Source organism: Propithecus coquereli, unplaced genomic scaffold, assembly GCF_000956105.1.
Source record: "Propithecus coquereli isolate 6110/MARCELLA unplaced genomic scaffold, Pcoq_1.0 Scaffold108, whole genome shotgun sequence".
Classification (NCBI taxonomy): domain Eukaryota; kingdom Metazoa; phylum Chordata; class Mammalia; order Primates; family Indriidae; genus Propithecus; species Propithecus coquereli.
Window position 1 is genome coordinate 3536824 of NW_012134747.1, and position 19377 is coordinate 3556200.

General features: G+C 39.8%; 1 protein-coding gene across 2 annotated transcripts in view; it reads right to left on the reverse strand.

Moving 5' to 3' along the window:
* Nucleotides 1-19377, reverse strand: part of SLC25A13 (solute carrier family 25 (aspartate/glutamate carrier), member 13) — a 172535-nt gene that overhangs the window by 134823 nt on the left and 18335 nt on the right. For both annotated transcript variants that reach the window (XM_012647814.1, XM_012647822.1), the window contains exons 2-3: nucleotides 14565-14618; nucleotides 3294-3436 (exon numbers count right to left, since the gene is read on the reverse strand). In XM_012647814.1, coding sequence (XP_012503268.1) covers nucleotides 3294-3436; nucleotides 14565-14618 — 197 coding nt within the window. The remainder of the gene's footprint in view (nucleotides 1-3293; nucleotides 3437-14564; nucleotides 14619-19377) is intronic.

Below are 19377 nucleotides of genomic sequence, written 5' to 3' on the forward strand. Positions count from 1 at the left end.
GCCTGAGCAAGAGCGAGACCCCGTCTCTACTAAAAATAGAAAGAAATTAATTGGACAACTAAAAATATATAGAAAATATTAGCTGGGCATGGTGGCGCAGGCCTGTAGTCCCAGCTACTCAGGAGGCTGAGGCAGGAGGATCGCTTGAGCCCAGGAGTTAGAGGTTGCTGTGAGCTAGGATGACTCCACGGCACTCTAGCCCGGACAACACAGTGAGACTCTGTCTCAAAAAAAAAAATGAAAGAAAGAAAAATCACCACTTTCCCAACACCAATATAGTAACTGCTTCAGAAAAGGATTATCACAGATGCTAAAACCATTGGGTGAAAAGTTGTGGGGAATAAGATATCCACGTGATGTCAAAGTATCATCCCACGGATTATCTACTAATTATATCAACAAAAAAGGCAAGTTTACAATGGAAATATCTGGTGGACACCACCTTCACCAAGAGATCAAACTCAGCATCATCGATGCTGGGACAACATGCCTCCTGAGGAGATACATTAGATAGTACAGGGTATTTCGTAACTTGCATCCAAAAATTTATCCTGAATCATATTATGAAGAAACAATCAGATAAGTCCAGAATGTGGGACGTTCAACAAAGTACCTGGCCTGGATTTTAAAAGTCAATATGATGAAAAACAAGAAAATGCAAGGATATGTTCTAGATTAAAAGAGACATAACAACTAAATGTCGTACAAGAACCTTTACTAGATCCTAGATCAAAAAACAAAGAAAAGAAACAAGAAAATGCAATGAGCCATTTGTGGGAGGGGGTCAGAAGATCTAGTATTTTTGAAATAGGGACTGGACATGAGATGACATTTCATAGAATTATTAATTCTCCTATGTATTATGATAATGGTATGGTGGTTATATACAAGAATGTTCTGAGCCTTCAATGAAGATAAATGCTGAAATATCATGATGCCTACAATTTACACTTAAATGGTCCAGGCCAAAAAAAAATTATGTGTGTGCATGTGTTTGTGTATAGAAAACGTGTGTAAAAAGAGAACACAAAAGTGGTAAAAATGTTAACACTTAGTCAATATAGATGAAGAGTCTAGAATAGATTTTTCATTGGATCCTTCTATCAACTTTTCTATAGTTCCAAATTTTTTTCTGAAATTCAAAATGTAACCAGTTAGAAAACAAACTGGTCTCAAAAACATTGAGTCAGATAATTCATGTTGCATGTGAGCTTGGTCACACTTCCTCTGAACCATGAGCACTATAGGGGAGCAAGGAGGCAACCAAATTTTCCATAGAAAAATGTTTCCTAGAATAAATCTATGTTCTACATAGCTTTAGCTTCAATGGACTAGTGTGGAATATACTCCCAGCCTCTCCCTGCACCACCCCAGCGATCCTCTGTGAGGAAACGAAGGCCTGTTCATACAGCGCATTTTCCTACCAAGTAAAGAATCCCACCTTGGGGTGAGGATTAAACAAAGGTAATGGGGTTTAAAAAAAAAAAAACTTCTGCCACAAGAACAAAGAGAGAAGGCATAATCCAACAATCTTCCAGGATCCTGCAGCAAGTATATGTGCTAATTCCTTTCCTGCTGCCTCCTAATCTTCAAGGGCTTGGTTATTTCCATGAAAAATGGGATGACAGGTGCATAAATAAGAAAAGGGAAGTGCTGCTGAAAATGAAAACAGAGCATTCACGGTGTGTAAAGAGGTTTTACACTGGTTACATCTTAAACCATCGCATGTGGGAAAATCAAACACAAGAAGATTCCAACACATGGAGAAAGCTCAGAGCTGGAGAACTCTACCCCAGAATGGCAGGTAACTGCCATCTGTCCACAGGGGAGCTGGCAAACAGCGAGGGCAGAAGGCTAGGTCTCCTGCAGTCTACGCAGAGAAGGCTAGTTCTCGTAGATGACACTGGGTGATTAGCAGACGTTGGTGTTTGTATTAGTAAGAGTTTGGAGCCCAAAATTCTATGCTTAATGGTAAAAGCCAATTGCAATACTGTATAGCTTAAGAAAAACTCATTTTAAAAATGTAAGCACAGAAGACTGGTAAGGAAAAAAATTCAATCACATTTTGCAAAGTGGCCTATTTAATTCTGCGTGGTAGTCTCTCTCCTCTAGCTTTTGCAGAATGCCTTTCTTGGGGATTTGGAATCATTATATTATTCTGTCTGCTAGATCCATACCATTTAATCCTATGTGAAATTTTAAAGGTGATTTGAGCAACAAGAAAGATTATAGAAAAGAGAAGTCCATAAGCTATGTTGTACATTTATTCACAATTTTATAGCTACCTTGAAAAATACCAAATGCATTCAAGTGCTCTCCTGTATCTTCACACCACACCTCATCAATTACAATAACGGTTCTCTGAAACTATAAAGTGTTCTTTAAACAAATTAAAATATACATATACAGAACCAGGTCCAGTGGCTCATGCCTGTAATCCCAGCACTTTGGGAGGTTGAGGTGGGAGGATAGCTTGAGCCCAGGAGTTTAAGACCAGCCCAGACAATATAGCAAGACCCTGTCTCTACAAAAATAAAAAAAAAATTATCTGGACGTGGTTTAAGACCAGCCTGGACAACATAGCAAGACCCTGTCTCTACAAAAATAAAAAAAAATTATCTGGGCACAGTGGCGCACGCCCTATTGCCCTAGCTACCCAAGAGGCTGAGGCAGGAGGAATGCTTGAGCCCAAGCATTGAAGGTTACAGTGAACTATGACCAGGCCACTACAGTCCAGCCTGGCCACAGAGCGAGAACCCATCTCTAAAAAGCAAAAGTATAAAATACGTATCTAGAATCCCCAACTGTAAAATGACCACTGAAGGAAATGTTAAGGGTATTATTTCTAAAATAATGTATTAATGGTAACAGGTACAGAAAATGCTCTCAAGAGATGGGTAGGTATATATTTAATGACTTCCTGATCATTAAAGCAAAAGAAAGCTGTTTCAAACAAAAAAAATAAATATGATAATTAAAAATAAACATACCTCGATGAAACTGGAGACTATTCTTCTAAGCACAGTAATCGCAATAATGGAAAAACAAATACCACACGTACTCACCATTAAATTGGAACTAATCAATCAATACCCATGTGCACGTGTGATAGTAAAACTCAACAGAAACCAAGCAGGTAGGGGTAGGGTATAATGTACAGTGTACAACATCTTGGAGATGGGCACACTTATAATTTTGACTCAAACTGCACAAAAGCAAATCATGTAACCAAAACATTTATACCCTCCTAGTATTCTGAAATTTAAAAAAAAAAAAAAAAGAAAGAAACATACCCATCTTTGGTCTGATCCACCACTCCGCTTAAAAGTTCCACAGTCTTTGCATTAGGCCGGCTTTCTCCAAAAATGTTCAAATACCGAGTGACAAAGTCATTGGGAGACATGAAAAATTCACCATTTTTTTCAATACTTGCGTACTGTTAAAAAAGAGAAATGATGTTTTATATATTTGATTCTCAAAAGTATATAATCATGGGGTCAATATGTGAAAGAGTTGAAAACATTCAAAGGATAAAATATCAGATATGATAACATACTCTTCACAATGACCATTATCTCCCATCACTTCAAAGACAAATTAAAAACACAGTGGTTCTCAACTGGGAGCAATTTTTCCCCACAGGGGACATCTGGCAATGTTTAATGACAATTTTGATAAGTCATGGCATGGGAGGAAGAGTGCTGCTGGTTTCTGGTGGGTAGAGGCCAGGGATGCTGCTAAACATCCTACAACACACAGATGACCCCTGACAACAGAGTTACCCAGCCCAAAAAGTGAACAGTGCTGAGGTCGAGAAACCCTGGTTTACAGAAATTTGGAAAGACAAACTACTCATATGTCCTCTTCTTTAGCAAAGATGTACGGCTTTTTTTAAAAGTGGAATTGATTATGAAATCACAGAGGAAACAACTTTATTTTTTTGCCCCATTCTGGCTTTAAGGGCATTGATGATATAAGAAAGGATGACAAACAAGTTAAGCTGGAAGGCGAACTATTTATTAACTGTATGGTTTCTTGGGAATTTCATGGAAGCAGGCATTAAATGCTGCACTAGTTAGTGCCCTTTCCACTCTACAGCATTACCATCCAGAAATGGTCTGTCAGAATTAGGTGATATGCAACACTTCTTCACAGCCTTCTCCCAGATCTTGCCCTTACTATGACATATTCTCCTTGGCTAAGAGTGAACCCACTGATTCCTGTTCCACAGAGTCCCCAAGGGCTGATGGGCTGAGAAACAACGTGGGAATCATGCGGTGTCCCGATGAAGCAAGAATATGCTGCTAAAAGAATAGCCTAGCTGGCTGACAAGAACCACACTGGTGGCCACAGTGATGGGGGGTACACAGTGAAGAGACATGCAAGGATGACATCTCCTCTCCCTCTGTCTCCCAAGGGTAAAGACTGATTAAAATTGTTTTAAAAAGTCACTTGCTATTTCTATATTTTAATTCCAATGCAGACTAAGTCCTTGCTGAGATATTTTGGAGTCCCTCTTACCACCCGAATGGCCTCAGATAAATAACTAAAGTTTTCAGTGCCTCTGGTTCCTCATCTGTAAAATGGGTAGAACAACATTATCAGCTTCATAAGATTGATGCTAGAAATAAATTAGATAATCACATAATATACTTAGCACAATGCCTTATACATAATAAGTACTTTATACATGTTCTATAGTTTTGTTTCTCAATTAACATTTTCTAGCACACTTCAAGAGAAAGGCTCAAAGATGGCCAAGTAATTCTACTGTTCTTCCGTTAGCATTTAATTCAGCTTTTGGGACATGTATAAGAAAAAATTATATTTTGATTCTCCTGATGCAAAATAAGCCTGAAATACAAAGGAAATGTCAATGCTAATTACAGCAATCCTATGACTCAGAGTTCTACCTCTGTTTGCTTATGAAAGTGAATAATTAATGTATTTTAAAATATCATTTAACTTTTCTTCTATCAGTAAACATTTAGATTCTTTCCAGTTTTTGGTATTTTTAAAATGAAGCTAAGATAGCAACCTTTGTATGTAACATTTGTCCAAATTCCTGGCAATTTTCAAAGGCTAGACTCCCGGAAGAGAAATTGTTGAGTCAAAGGAGAGGAACTTTAACACTCTTGATACTTATTATCACACTGCTCTCCAGAAAGGATTGTACCAATTCACACTCCCACCAACAGTGTGCAAACACGCCCTTTCCCCTCCTTTGTCTATCATATTTGTTGCAAATACTTTTCCAGTATGATATTTTTATATAATTGAGTCTCTAGATTTTTTTCTCCTTTGCAATTTCCTCCTCTACTTTTCTAAGGTTAGAAATAGTCTTTCCTCATCTCAAGACTAAATATCCACTGACGGTTTCTCTTAGATTTTTAAAAGTAAGTTTACCTTTCACCTTTAAGTTTTGGTACATCGGTACTTTTTTGTGTGTGTAGTCTGAGGGAAGGATACTCCAACTTTAATCTTTTCCCACTTAATCTCTTGGTTGTCCCGGGACCACAAATCAAATCATTCTCCCTCCCCCAGTCTTTGGGATGCCATGTTTATCACATACTAAATCGTCATATGGTCGCCAGGGAAAGGCTTGGCAAGCCAGCTCCATCTCAGCACGGGTTCCAATGAGCTGGTGATGTCTTCCTGGGGCCAACATGTATTCCGAGGCTGCTGAACACTCCGTGGGAGGACGCCAGGATGGACTGACAGCTCTTGTCATCGCTGCAGTAGGAAATGTTTCAGGGCTAGCTTTTTCAACTGACCTGTCTACGCTTGCGGGATTACATGCATCTTAATTGCTAAACTAGAGGGAAAGCTATGTCAGGACAGGATTTTTCTCCTGTCTTTTTCACTGCTCTATCTTCGAATTCCCAGACTGGTCACTGGCATATAGTGAAATATGTTCAATAAATATATTTCAAATGAATGAAAGGTTATAAAAATTGTCGTGTTACTTTACTCTTGGACGTTTTCTTCACCATGATCACTCTCTGATTTTCCCCAAATGAGCTACAAGATCATTGTCGAGTTGCTGCCCCTAAAAAAAATTCCACTGAAAATGCAAAATAAAACTACAATGCAATAGCGTGGTTCACCCACAAGATAATGAAAAAGAGTAAAAAGTGTTGGCAAAAATGTGGAGCAAATGCTCTTCTCACACTGGTAGTATGAGAACAAACTGGCAAACCATTTTAGAAAAATGCTGGACAATACCTGCTATAACTGAACTTACACCCAACTGCCAATACAACAATTTCAACCACAGGTCTTCCATCTCCAACAGGAATTTGTGTGTATACAAACCAAAATTTACTAAAATGCCCACAGCAGCATTATTTGTAATAGCAAAAAAAAAACAAAACCCTAAAATACAAATGCAACCAATAGTGGAATAGTATAAAGGGACTGCAGTGTATTCACACAACGGAATAAAACACAGCAATGAGAAAAACTAACTCCAGTGACACATGGCAACATAGATTATAAATCAAGCAAAAGAAACCAGACATAAGAATACATATCATATAATTCCATTTATATAAAGTAAAAAAACTGGCAAAACTAATATAGTTAGTTTTAACATATAGTAACCAGAAGTCAGACAACGGGTTATGCTTGGGAGGGAGTCTCAGAGGGCTTCTGGGGTGCTGGCTACATGGGTGTGCTGGTTACACAGGTGTGTTCACTCTGTGAACACTCATGCAGCTAAACATTTGTGATGTGTGCACTGGATTTACACCCCAACAGTTTACATTTTAAAAAGTCACTGAAATATTTAATCAGCCTCAGTTTTTCAGAGGTGATAAAGAAATCATTTCTTAAATATAAGAACATGTATGGCCAGGTACAGTGGCTCACTCTTGTAATCCTAACATTCTGGAAGGCTGAGGTGGGAGGATCACTTGAGGTCAGGAGTTTGAGACCAGCCTGAGCAACAGCAAGACCCCGTGTCTACTAAAAATAAAAAAAATTAGCTCACCCAGAGATGTGCACCTATAGTCCCAGCTACTTGGGAGGCTGAGGCAGGAGGATTGCTTAAGCCCTGGAGTTTGAGATTGCTGTGAGCTAGGATGATGCCACTGCGCTCTACCCAGGGTGACAGAGCAAGACTCCGTCTCAATCAATCAATTAATCAGAACATGTCAATCTGGGCACAGAAAACACACTTTTCTTCACCAAGGCTGCGGTGATCTGCTCTATGATTTCAGTAAACATGTCAAAGGTTGTTCCTTAGATCGATGGACAGAGGCAGACCACAACAAGGATATTACTAGGGTCCTGACTAACATAGCACTGCTGTTCCTGCAACAGTGAACAGAGGGTCCCTGTAGGAGGAATGGACCACATCTTATAACTACCACATCTTTAGAATGTCATTAATCCTTCTTTGGGAATAGGTTTTACAAGTGATCTGAAGCCACCCTCCCTTACAATGTTGGGGAATTTTACTATGATTAAAGATATGCTTACAAAAAGGCAAGGCTTTTAAGATTCTCTGCACAACCCTGTATGATACTAATTGTCACCACCAAGAAACACCACCACACCTGGTGAAGACAGCAGTAAAGGGACGCAGAAGGAGCCTATCACTCCAGGGCATGCACAGCGAGGGCAGGGGTCCTATCTGGCCTGCTCACCACCAGTCGTTTAACACAGGTCTGTAAGCTGCAAAGGGGCCAAGTGAGGACCATAATCATCCAGCTTCCTGCTTTTACCCTGAATCATACACATTCTGGGGCAGAAGGGCAAATTTCCCTAGACTGTTTCTAACAACTAAGAAACCTTATGCATACCAGGTCACTGTATCCAACCACCCTTTGCCTTGCTTCCCTACTGTAGGGATGGAATATAGCGTAATTAAGAATTTGAATCTGGATTGGGTATTTTATGTTACTGTATATTTTATTAGGTGCGCAATGGTATTATGGCCATGCAGGAAATTGTTTTATTATTTGAAGCTGTATGCTTAAGTATTTAGGATGAATTGTGGTGATGTCTAACTTATACTGAAATAAATCAGTAAAGAAAATATATATGTATAAACTAATGACAAATGTTACTTTAAATTAGGTGGTGGTTATGTGGGTGTTCAGTGTACTTCTCTATTTTCTGTATGTTTGAAAACTGTCACAACAAAAAGTTAAAAATACAATTAGGAATCCCAAATGGTCAATAAATATACTGATGCTTATCAAAAAATGAAAATTTAAAGATACAATTTTTCAAATAACCAGTTGGCAGAAAGGTTTTTTGTTGCTGCTATATTACTTAATAATGATCTGAGTTGATATAACATAGGCGACATGTATACTTCTATACTCCTGCCCAAAATATATATTGACACAACCTTTATGAAAGCCTGTCTGCCAGGAAGAATCAAAAGTCTTAGTATGTTGTAAACCCACTCTTTTGTTTTTTTTCTTTGAGACAGAGTCTCACCTCTGTTGCCCCGGCTAGAGTGCCGTGGCATCAGCCTAGCTCACAGCAACCTCAAGCTCCTGGGCTCAAGCGATCCTCCTGCCTCAGCCTCCCAGGTAGCTGGGACTACAGGCACGTGCCACCATGCCCAGCTAATTTTTTTCCTACATATTTTTAGTTGTCCAGCTAATTTCTTTCTATTTTTTTTAGTAGAGACGGGGTCTTGCTCTTGCTCAAGCTGCTCTCGAACTCCTGAGCTCAAACAATCTGCCCACCTTGGCCTCCCAGAGTGCTAGGATTATAAGCGTGAGCCACTGCACCCGGCCTACACCCACTCTTTAACCCACTTTAATGATGCTACTTCTAAAAATGTATCCTAAGAAAATAATGCTAACTATGTGCAAAAACGTAGGTACAAGGGTATTCATCACAGTGTTGTTATGACAGCAAAGCACAGGAGACAACTAAACATGCAATAATAGAGTGGCTAGATAAATTATGGTAAAACACCTATACACAGGAATATCATGCAGCATTAAAAACACTGTAGAACCACATTCAATTACAGGAAAAGGTATTCATAATACTTTAGGTGAGGGGAAAAACCGAATATAAAATGGTATTTTTTTATGTTAAGGGAAAAAATTATATACATATATGGAGAGAGAGAGAGAGAGAGAGAATTATCTGTATATCTGTCGATTTATGCCAGGATCAAAGTTTTTCTTTATATATGTGACTTGTAAATTTTCATCAGAGAACATAATTTGTTATAAGTTTTTCAAGAAAGGAATTAGCTGTTTTCCCAAGTTTGCCTACAAAAATGTTAAAAGTGTGTATCGTGCTTTTCTTGTCAGAGTAATTCTAAAAATCCAAGTGCAATGTTACCCTGTCATATGTCCCACATCTCTCGTCCAGCCCCCTTCCCCAGCTTTGCCATCGTCCGTATCTTCTACCACAGAAACGCAGTTACTTCAGATCCAGTCTTCTGGACGGTAACAGCACCGCTTTCCTCCCCCTGGAGCTATTGGCTCCCTCCTCGCTTTCTCTACTCCCATTACTGACACTCTGTACCCAGGCTATACCCTTGGTGGCGATATTAGATTTACTCCCTGCTCTCTTTCATCCACTGTACAAGATCAGTCGTCAAACATTCCTTCAAAATGTCTCCGACTTGCCCATTCTCCATTCCTCCTGCTGCCACAACCCTAAGGCTCCCTAACCGGTGGCCGCGCTGCACCCATCGATTCTCAAACCCATCCTCCCAGCACTGGATGACTCAGAAAGCCTTCAATGGCTTCCTCCTCTTTAGTGGAATGCCAAACGACCTTTCCAATTTTGTCACTCACACCCTGTGACTTAGCAGACTCCATGGCACACAGCTGTATTTCAGTAAACTTCTGAAGAATGAGCAAGAATCCTTCACCCGGAGAGGCTGTCCTCTCCCAGACCCATCTTCCCTCAGCTGTGGTCCTCTCCTCTCACACTTGTCCCCGAAGCCCCTCAACTCTTCTCTCCACAGAGCCTTCCCTGACTACGCCCCACAATGGAGGCTCCCTCCTTCCATTTCCTGTGGCATCTGCTTTAACCACATATGCGGACCCTTGAGGATGCAGACACATTCTTTTTTACCTGCTGCACGCCTGTAAATCTGGTCTCTATAGAAACCTGAACTCCTTCCAGACAATGGTCACTGCTTGTACTCCTGCACCTCCCACTCACCACAGTCTCAGGGTGTTTTATTTAAACTGTAAGCACTCAATACACATCTGTATTATGTTAACACGAAACAACACCAAAAGCACAGGCAGACAAAAAAATGCATGTCAACATGTAGGTTACAAACAAAACTGACTACTTAGACTTCAATTTCCACATCTAGATAGAACATTACCTGCCACTGACCACAAGAACATCCTGCATAACTAACCCCAAACTCCTTACCCTGGCATGTTTTATAGCAAGTCCTGCCCTAGGCCAGCCCAAGTTATTAGCCATTCCTGCCACATCCCTGGCACTCTCACAGCTCTTTGCTTTGCACATGCCGTTTTCTTTACCTGGAAAGGTCTTCCTTTGCCCACAAACCTTCCTGTACCTTCTCCATCTGGTAAGCACCTCCTCATCTTCAAGCACGGCTCAAATATCACCACCTTCCTCTAATTTAATGACCCTCTGCAGGAAGATGTGATTAGCCCCCACCAACTTCCTGATAATTAATGCTGTATAATACTCATCAACCATATCTTGGCTTTTTAGTTTTTTTTTACACTTACACACAGTGAGATATTTAAAAACAGGGGCCATGATTTATGTATCATTACATGCCCAATACCTAATATTGTACCTAACATATGGTAAGCACCTTCAAAAAAGACAAACAGGGGAATTTATTCTAACTCTTCTCAAAAAACATAAACTAAAAAGCCAGAATTGGGCTTATTTTAGTCCTCCAGAAGCCCTCTTTCCTATCTGGCTCAGGTCCATCAGCTCCCTCTGATCTTCAGAGCTGCAAGTACCCCTGCCACCAGCATGTCTGGTATGGAGGGTACAGTGAAACTCCTCTCCACCTCCCAAGCTACAGAAGTACCCTCCCTCTTCCTACTTTGGTAGAGAGAAGGTTGGGATATTTCACATGGAATTTTTACAGGGGAGAATCAAGTCAGGAAAAAGCCACAGAAAATCAGCAAAGTAGGCAGGTTTACAGCATGCTTATTGCTGAACCATGCTTAACTAAAAAGCCCAGCTTGGCACAGCCCCATGGCGCCTCGGTTCCCATTCTTCCCCTCACTGCAACACTGTCTGCCATCTGTAGATGACAACCCTGAGATCCCGGCGTGCTAAGCCAAGGTGGATTTGTGCTAGTACCACGCTACTCAGGTCTGGTGAGGTCACCAGAACCTTTGCCAGACCCACGATCCCTTCCACAAACTGCTGATGGTGATTTTCTTCAGGTAAACCACCCCCCACATCATCTCCTCATACTCCAAGTCATACAGAAGTCTTACTGAAAAGCCACAGAGTCTCCGCCATCCTAGGGGAAGAGAGCACTTCCCTATCTGGTCCCAAATTCTAGCTTTCAGATCCACTTATACAGAAACCCCACAGGTGGCTCTCCAGAACTCTGCCTGGAATTCCCACCCTCCCTGGGTCTACCTGACCACTCAGACTTGCCCCCAGTATAGACCTGCCTGCTCTTGAGAGTAGATGTAGCAGCTGGCAAAGATATGTTGCTCCAAACAGTAGCCTAGCCTCATGGCTGCCATGTGACCTGAAAAGGTGGAAACACCATTTAAACGGAGTCTTATCAATGGATCTCACCAACGGACCAGTGAGTATCAAAGATGCACCATCTAGAACTAGAGAACATTACGTTAAGTGAAATAAGCCAAGCACAGAAGGACAAATCTCACATGTTCTCACTTGTACGTGGGAGCTAAATATTAAAAACAATTGATCTCATGGAGACAGAGAGTAGAATGATGGTTATCAGAGGCTGGGAAGTGGGAGGAGGGGATAGAGTGGGGATGGTTAATGGGTGTAAAAATAAATTAATAAGTAGATAGAATAAACAGTATTTGACAGCACAACAAAGTGACTATAATCAACAATAAGTTAGGGTATACTTTAAAATAACTAAAACAGTGGAATTGGAATGTTAAATGCTGAAAAGAAATGATAAATGGCTGAGGTGATGGATACCCAATTACCCTTATTTGATTAATTCACATTGCACGCCTGTATCAAAACATCAAATGTACCCTATAAAGACATACAACTATTATGCATCCATAATAATTAAAAATAAAAAATTAACCAGCCTGAGCAAGAGCAAGACCTTGTCTCTATAAAAAACAGAAAAATTAGCCAGGTGTGGTGGCACATGCCTACAGTCCCAGCTACTTGGGAGGCTGAGGCAGGAGGATCGCTTGAGCCCAGGAGTTTGAGATTGCAGTGATCAATGACAATGTCACTGCACTTTAGCCTAGGCTACAGAGTAAGACCCTGTCTCAAAAAAAAAAAAAAAAAAAAATTAAAAATTAAAAATAAAAGATGCAGCATGTATTGAGACACCCTCTAAGTTGTTCCCGTTTCCTGTTAGAAGGATATCTGCAGCTCTTACATCTTCAGAAAATAGAAGTAACAGGTCCTGAGTTCAAAAAATGATGATGATGACTTTACCAGCTCAAGTTAATAAACTTTTATCCATTTCTCTAGGCTCTTTGGCAACGCACTCAGGTGCTTTTCTTCAAGTGGTCTTTCAGAATTATATCATTAGAGCTTTACAGTATCAACAGACTTTAAATACACATAGTAAGAATTTCTATGGGTCCCTCATACACATCTCATCCCAACATGCACAGCAAGACATTAGCTTAGGTAAGAAACAAACGCTTTCTCTTCACTGGATTTACATCATTCAGCATCTTTTTCCACCTAAGAAATTCTACACTGTACTGTATCTTCTGGGCTAAAAACAAATTTATAAAGAATCCTGCTTTTTTAAGTATAATCCAAACCTCCTTACAAATTTAATCTTTTTTCTCTTCCCTGAAAACTGTCCCTATTTTTAATCATTTAATCTCCCGTATTTAAATTATTTAATTTCAAGCACTTACTGAATCAACATCTAATGCATATCAGGTGCTGGACACACTTTCACGTAAGTTATCTCTCACATAACTTTTTGTAACTTTTTATTAGGAAAACATTTAAACACATACAAAGTAGAGAGAACAGCATAATAAACCCAATATTCCACTTTCCAATTTCAAAAATTATTATCATACTTCCTATTCATTTTCCCATCTCCACCTAAACTGGGTTATTTAAAAGCAAATCTCAGACATGATAACCTCACCTGTAAATGCTTCAGTGTGTATCTCTAAAACACAGACTCTTTATATTTCCTATAGTCAGAATACTATAGGAATTCAGGCTAAAAATCAATTAATAATAATTTCTTAATATCAAATATCCTGTCAGTGTTCAAATTTCCTGATGTCTCAGCTTTTTTTTAATAGTAATACATTTTGATGAGTGAATTGAGGCTCACAGAATTAATAACTTTCTAGGAAAAAGACGCTCCGGGTGTCAGGTCTCTGGTGGCGTAGGCCACACTTTCTAGTCCTCAGGGGCCTGTAGCGGCAGGACCCACCCTGCCATCCCCGCCGAAGACACAACAGGTCTCAGGATTAGGACACTGTGGGGAATTCGGAGCAGGGGTAGGGTCAGGGGGTAGACTTGAGGGTCGCCCTGGGCATGAGATGGGTGTGGGAAGGACTGTCTAGGCCAGAGGCATGGACTGAGGAAGGGTTCAGCCTGGGGAAAAGGCAGGGTAGGCAAAAAAAAAAAAAAAAATTCTCATTTGATGCTTTGGTCCTCTTCTTATACAGCACAGCTGCCTTTTCATACTATTTAGAAAAGGCCCACGTATTTTTTATTATCTTTACAAAAGTGGCCTTTTCTGCGTACTTTAATTTCATGTGAGTAGCATAAAGGTGCTTCAGTGCTTGGGACCTGAAGTGGACTTTTATTCCATCATTCACTGCCCAATATCACAACATAGGTGGATGCATAAGAAACCAAGGGAATAAACCTGTATAGCATCTGTCATGCTCTAGTATCTGCTATTATTCACACCGAGGCCACCTCACAGTGCACCACATCAGAATAAAATGATGATGATGATAACAACAACAGTGGGCTGCTTCTACCCAGGAGAGGCAAGGCTAGTCCCCTCCGGATGAATGGAGGATTACTGAGATATTTACAAAGAGCTTTAAACTTCTTAGGAGAAAAAGCATTATCATCAAACTGCACAGGTCAATCCTGGAAAGGTAAATGGGTTGCAAGGCTAAATCCTCCAGCAACTGCTTTTATTCACATACCTGACAGCATGTGAGATCAAATAAATTAAAATATAAACCATGTTGTCATCACAAACAGTTGCTGACAAGTTCCCCATACATTTTTGAAAACAGATATAATTGTAAAGGATCTCCTTCATAAGTCTTAAGACACTTTGGGGGATTTTAAAAAATATAACAATGAAATAAAGAGCTGTTTGAAAATAACCTTTAAAAGTTATAGAACACAAATCAAACAAGAAACAAAATAGATTCCTTTATACTGACCTTCAAAAATATTGTTCTAAGCTCAGCTGGATCTGCTCTCTTGGTTAAAACCACCTATAAATAAACATAAAAATGTTTATATTATTAGAACAAAGCTGAGAAATCAAGCTAGCAGACTGAAGGAAAATAAACCCCAGGTTAGAAATTTGTGCATTTCATTTTCGTTCTTAAAGGATCGCACTGCCCCAGTGTACAAACTTCTCCCCAGATTTTAAGTTAGACTCCTTATGTAGCTTCTAGAATGATAAAATTCTGTGCAAGAAACCAGTAGTTACAGCTCTTAATATCTAGTGTTGAATATACGTTATTTTTTAAAAAGAAGAAAGAAAGCTGAAACAGGTTTGTAAACACCTGGCATTTTTTAACTGCACTCCAGGGTAAACCATGCTCTTTCACAGGTGAATAGTAAATATTAACGAACATCTTGTTTGTTAACTATTCAAGAGAACATATTTCTTAAAGAAGCCAGTGAACTAGGCAAATCATATCAACAAACAGAAGGGAATTACTTCCCACAGTTCCACTATGAACAGGCATATACACCCAGCTACCAGGGCATGCCAAGGAACTTCTTCTCACCCCAGCTTTAAATTTAATAAATCAGAAGTCTCCAAAGGTATGACTATTATTCTCCACATTCTAGAAATACAAGGGGCTGTGGTTACCTTCCAAGAGCAAAATTTGACAGATTAGCTCAGAATAGGTGTTGTGCTTAATTCTCCAGGCCACAAAGTCCAAAAACATCAGTGGGGAAAAAGCAAGACAAACTTGAACATGGCTGACCCAGGCCAACACAAAAGAGCCCTTATGTGGAAGCAAACAGTGGGCTTATTCAGCAACCCATCACCCAATCCTGCTGGCAAACACCATCATGAGACTGAAATCTCCCCAAGCCCAGCGTCACCCCGTGATACAGCCAAGGAGGGGTTCCTGGAACCACCCCAACACTGGAGCCACATCCCTATCCACAGGGAGATTTATGCAAATTGTTCTAAATCCCTTCTGTGTGTTTGCAAAGGCTCTTCTGAGATCTTTCGACAATGGGTTCTCTGTCTCTAAATATGGAACTGCCTCAGCTCCTAGGCCCTCCACTGTCAGGAATAATTTTATTAACTAAGCATGGGAATGGCAGAGGTAGTCTTTCTGAAACCAGTTGGTTGGTCACCTTGTTTCCCAAAGCAACACTGATAACTCTTTCCATTTCAGCTAAGTATGTGTAACCACCAATGGTATTTTTATTCATAAGAATTCAAAATCTTTTTTGAAATCCTGAATTAGCGTTTTTTGCTGTTCAATAAAGGAGGGAAAAATTGACGGCTAAGCAACCTAAGATTCATGACACTGCTGACACAAGGGTTTCAGGACAGGATCCCCTCCTTTCAGGTCTATGTGAATACCACATCCCTTAAAAACTAATTAATTCTCTATGCCTTGCGCTTCCTAAGACCTTCCCTGGACAGTGCTACTTCAGAGTGACATCCCCTGTCCTGAGTCCCACAGCATGTTTCCAATTATGGATCCCCAAATGCACATTCACTGTCCCTATCAGGACTGCACTTCAGGAAAAAAAACAAAACAAAACAGTTCATTTTGTAACTCTCTCGGGGTCTCGGGCACAAGAGAACACAAATTGAAACAAATCCATGGTGACCCAACACATATAAATCATGTCACCTACCATGTATAGAACGCCTTGTAGTTTTCAAAGTATGATTATTGTGTCAGGGGATTTTCACAGCAAATCTGAGAGTCAGACAGGATAGATATTATCGCCCCAATTTTATAGATAAGGAAATAAGGCTCAGAAAGGGTCAATTATTTCCTCCAAAAGTCAGACTAAGTGCCAATCTGTGCTTACATTTCTAAGTGTTTTCTGAGCTGAGCTCAGATCCCAAATCTCCCATCTCCCCCTCTGGTTGTCCTTCCCACTGAGACACATTATAGGCAGCTTCAGAGTGACCACAACTTACATTAACGGGCAATGTGATACAGTCATGCCTCGCTTAACTACAGGAACACATTCTGAGAAATGTGCCATCAGGTGATTTCTCGTTGTGCAACCATCACGGAGTGTACTTATACAAGCTTGATGGGATAGCCTACTGCTCCTAGGCTACAAACCTGTACGGCGTGATACCATACCGAATACAGTAGGCAACTGAAACACAATGGCAAGTATTTGTGTATCTAATCATAGAAAAGGTACAGTAAAAATATGGGTTTAAAAGATAAAAAAAAAAAGGTACACCTGTATAGGGCAGCTCCATTATAATTTTATGGGGCCACCATCACATAGATGGTCCTTCGTTGATCAAAACGTACTAACGTGGTACATGACTGTATAGTACATGCCTAGAAATCAAGACTCTCCCAGTGTCTCCTAACACCAGGTTGAGGGATCTGTCCAGTGCTGTGTTAAGAACATGGCCTTAGTGTCAGACCATTCTCAAATGGAGGGCAGGCCTGACCTTTAAACTCACTATGTGACCTGGAGGCCCTGACTTCTCAGCCTCACTTCCATCTATAAAACAGGAAGTCCTACATAGTTGGAAGGGTAATAGGCAGTAATTACATAAAGTGCTTAGCACCAAAAATGTTAATGCTCAATAAATGGTATCTATTACTATTTGTATTATTTATCCAAAGGTATTCATAGGCTACCATGCTTATTCCTAAAAGAAATCTAAATGATGAGTAACCTGGCTCATAACTTAGAGGGGAGAAATTAGAAGGAGAGAGGGGAAGGGAATTCATGGGTCTTCAAAAATACTCAACAAACTACTAAACAAACATTGTGTCCGTTCTAATGTATGATCCCCTTTGCGCCCCATATTATGCTACTTCTTGAAAACAGACCCAAGTTGCACATACAGCAAATGGTTAATGACCACTAGGGAATTTCCTTGAGGCCCACCGAAATCTGTATTAGGTCCTAGGTACATTCTATTTAAGTACGGATAACTATGGTTCAGTAGGAGATGGATTCAGAAAAATTGCTACCAGCCTCCTGGGCCTCATCTCTGCACCAATTCCATCTACTCCCCACCAGTCAAATGCTGTGTGGCATCTGGAATTTCCACTTCTACCTCTATCTCCCATTCTCATCCTCTTGTTTAGGTGTCATATGCACTGAAAGCACACGTACACAACTTCACTGACAGCATGACGTAACAGTGAGAAGTACCAGTGTTCTGAAGGTGTATTCAGATGGATTTCACCGGGTGGCAAAACCAATATCCAGGAAGTTGTAAGAGCTGGAAAAAGGGAGCCACAGAAATGCAGCCGCCCTTTTTAAGTCAATTCAGAACAGCTGTTCAGTACCCGCACTTTGTATCACATGAGCCTGGAATTATTAGACTTAGTTCATTCTTGGGCTTCGGAAGATTCATCAATCTTTAGACCGTTTCCAGAAGATTTAGATTGATTTTTTCACTGTTATATATACATATATTTTTTTCTCACACTAATAGAATGTAAATATTTACAGGTACTGTTCTTACAATCTAATTGCCTGATTTTTTTATCATTATCTTCTGAATTTGCATTTGTAAGAATAGACTTCAACATTAAAACAAAAATTTTATATCAAGAGTTTTAAATAAAGTAACTGTTTTCAAACATAGGGAGTAAACCACTAAGAAGAAAAAAAGTGTTCTTTACAGATGACTATGAAATATTATTTGCTACTTAACATGAATGTTGTAGTCAATCCCGTAACATTTTACATCAATTCAAAATTTAAGGGAAAAGAGAGGGGGGTGGTATTAGCAGAGGAAAAACCCTATGCATTAATATTTCTTCCATAAACTGGGAAAAGTCTTCCATTATTTAACTTTAGTTTGGAAATTTCAGGTCAATGCAATGAATCTATGTTCCACAGGAGCAAAATCTGAAGATGACTGAATATGTAAAACTTCTTGACAAGATAAACACTAGCTATAACTGTGTGAATCCATAGCAAATGCACAACATACTAGCTAGGTACATCCTGAAATGGAAAAAAAAAAAAAAAACCACCAATTACACAACTTCAATAACTGGTGTTTTTATAATAAAAAGAGGGTGAAACATGGCAAGAAGAACTAGAAATATATCTTTCAGGACAAATAAATTCACTCCCATTCTGTTATGAGTTAGCATAGCCAAAGGTAGGGAGCCACCAGGAAAGATATTCCTACATGTAGGAATATTTTTTAAACTGGGTTTCTTATACTGGAATCAAGCCATAGGCACAGGCTCATTATTTGAGCATATCACAGTGGTACAGAACTGTGTACTCAAAACAGTTGTTAGATCTAACAGAGGCTGATAGGAAAGAGTATAAGAAAACTCACATAAAGTAAGAGATATTAGTTTGAAGACTAAAATGCAAAGAAAAGCAAAACTCTCCTGTTACACTGGGAAGCTCTAGACTATGATCTCCTTAAGGACACCTTACTCCTCAGATCATCCCCAGCTCTGACAAAGATCAGGAAATTATGTAGACGCTCCATAAATGCTGATCAAGGAAGAAAGCCTTCTAGGTAAGCAAAAATCTGATATTTACAAAGAAAATATGTAGTCCCTTCAGATCAGTGGTTCTCAAAGTGTGGTGCTTTGACCATCAGCATCACCTGGGAACTTTTAAAAGTGCAAATTATCACACCCCATCCCCAACCTACACAACAAGAAACTCTGGGGTGGGGGCAGGGCAGCAATCTACGGCTTAACAAACCCTCCAGGTAAGTCTGATGTCATTAAAGTTTCCAAACCACAGCTTAGATATTGTCCAATTCTAACATACTGATCAAGACTTAGGTTCTCAGCCCCAGCT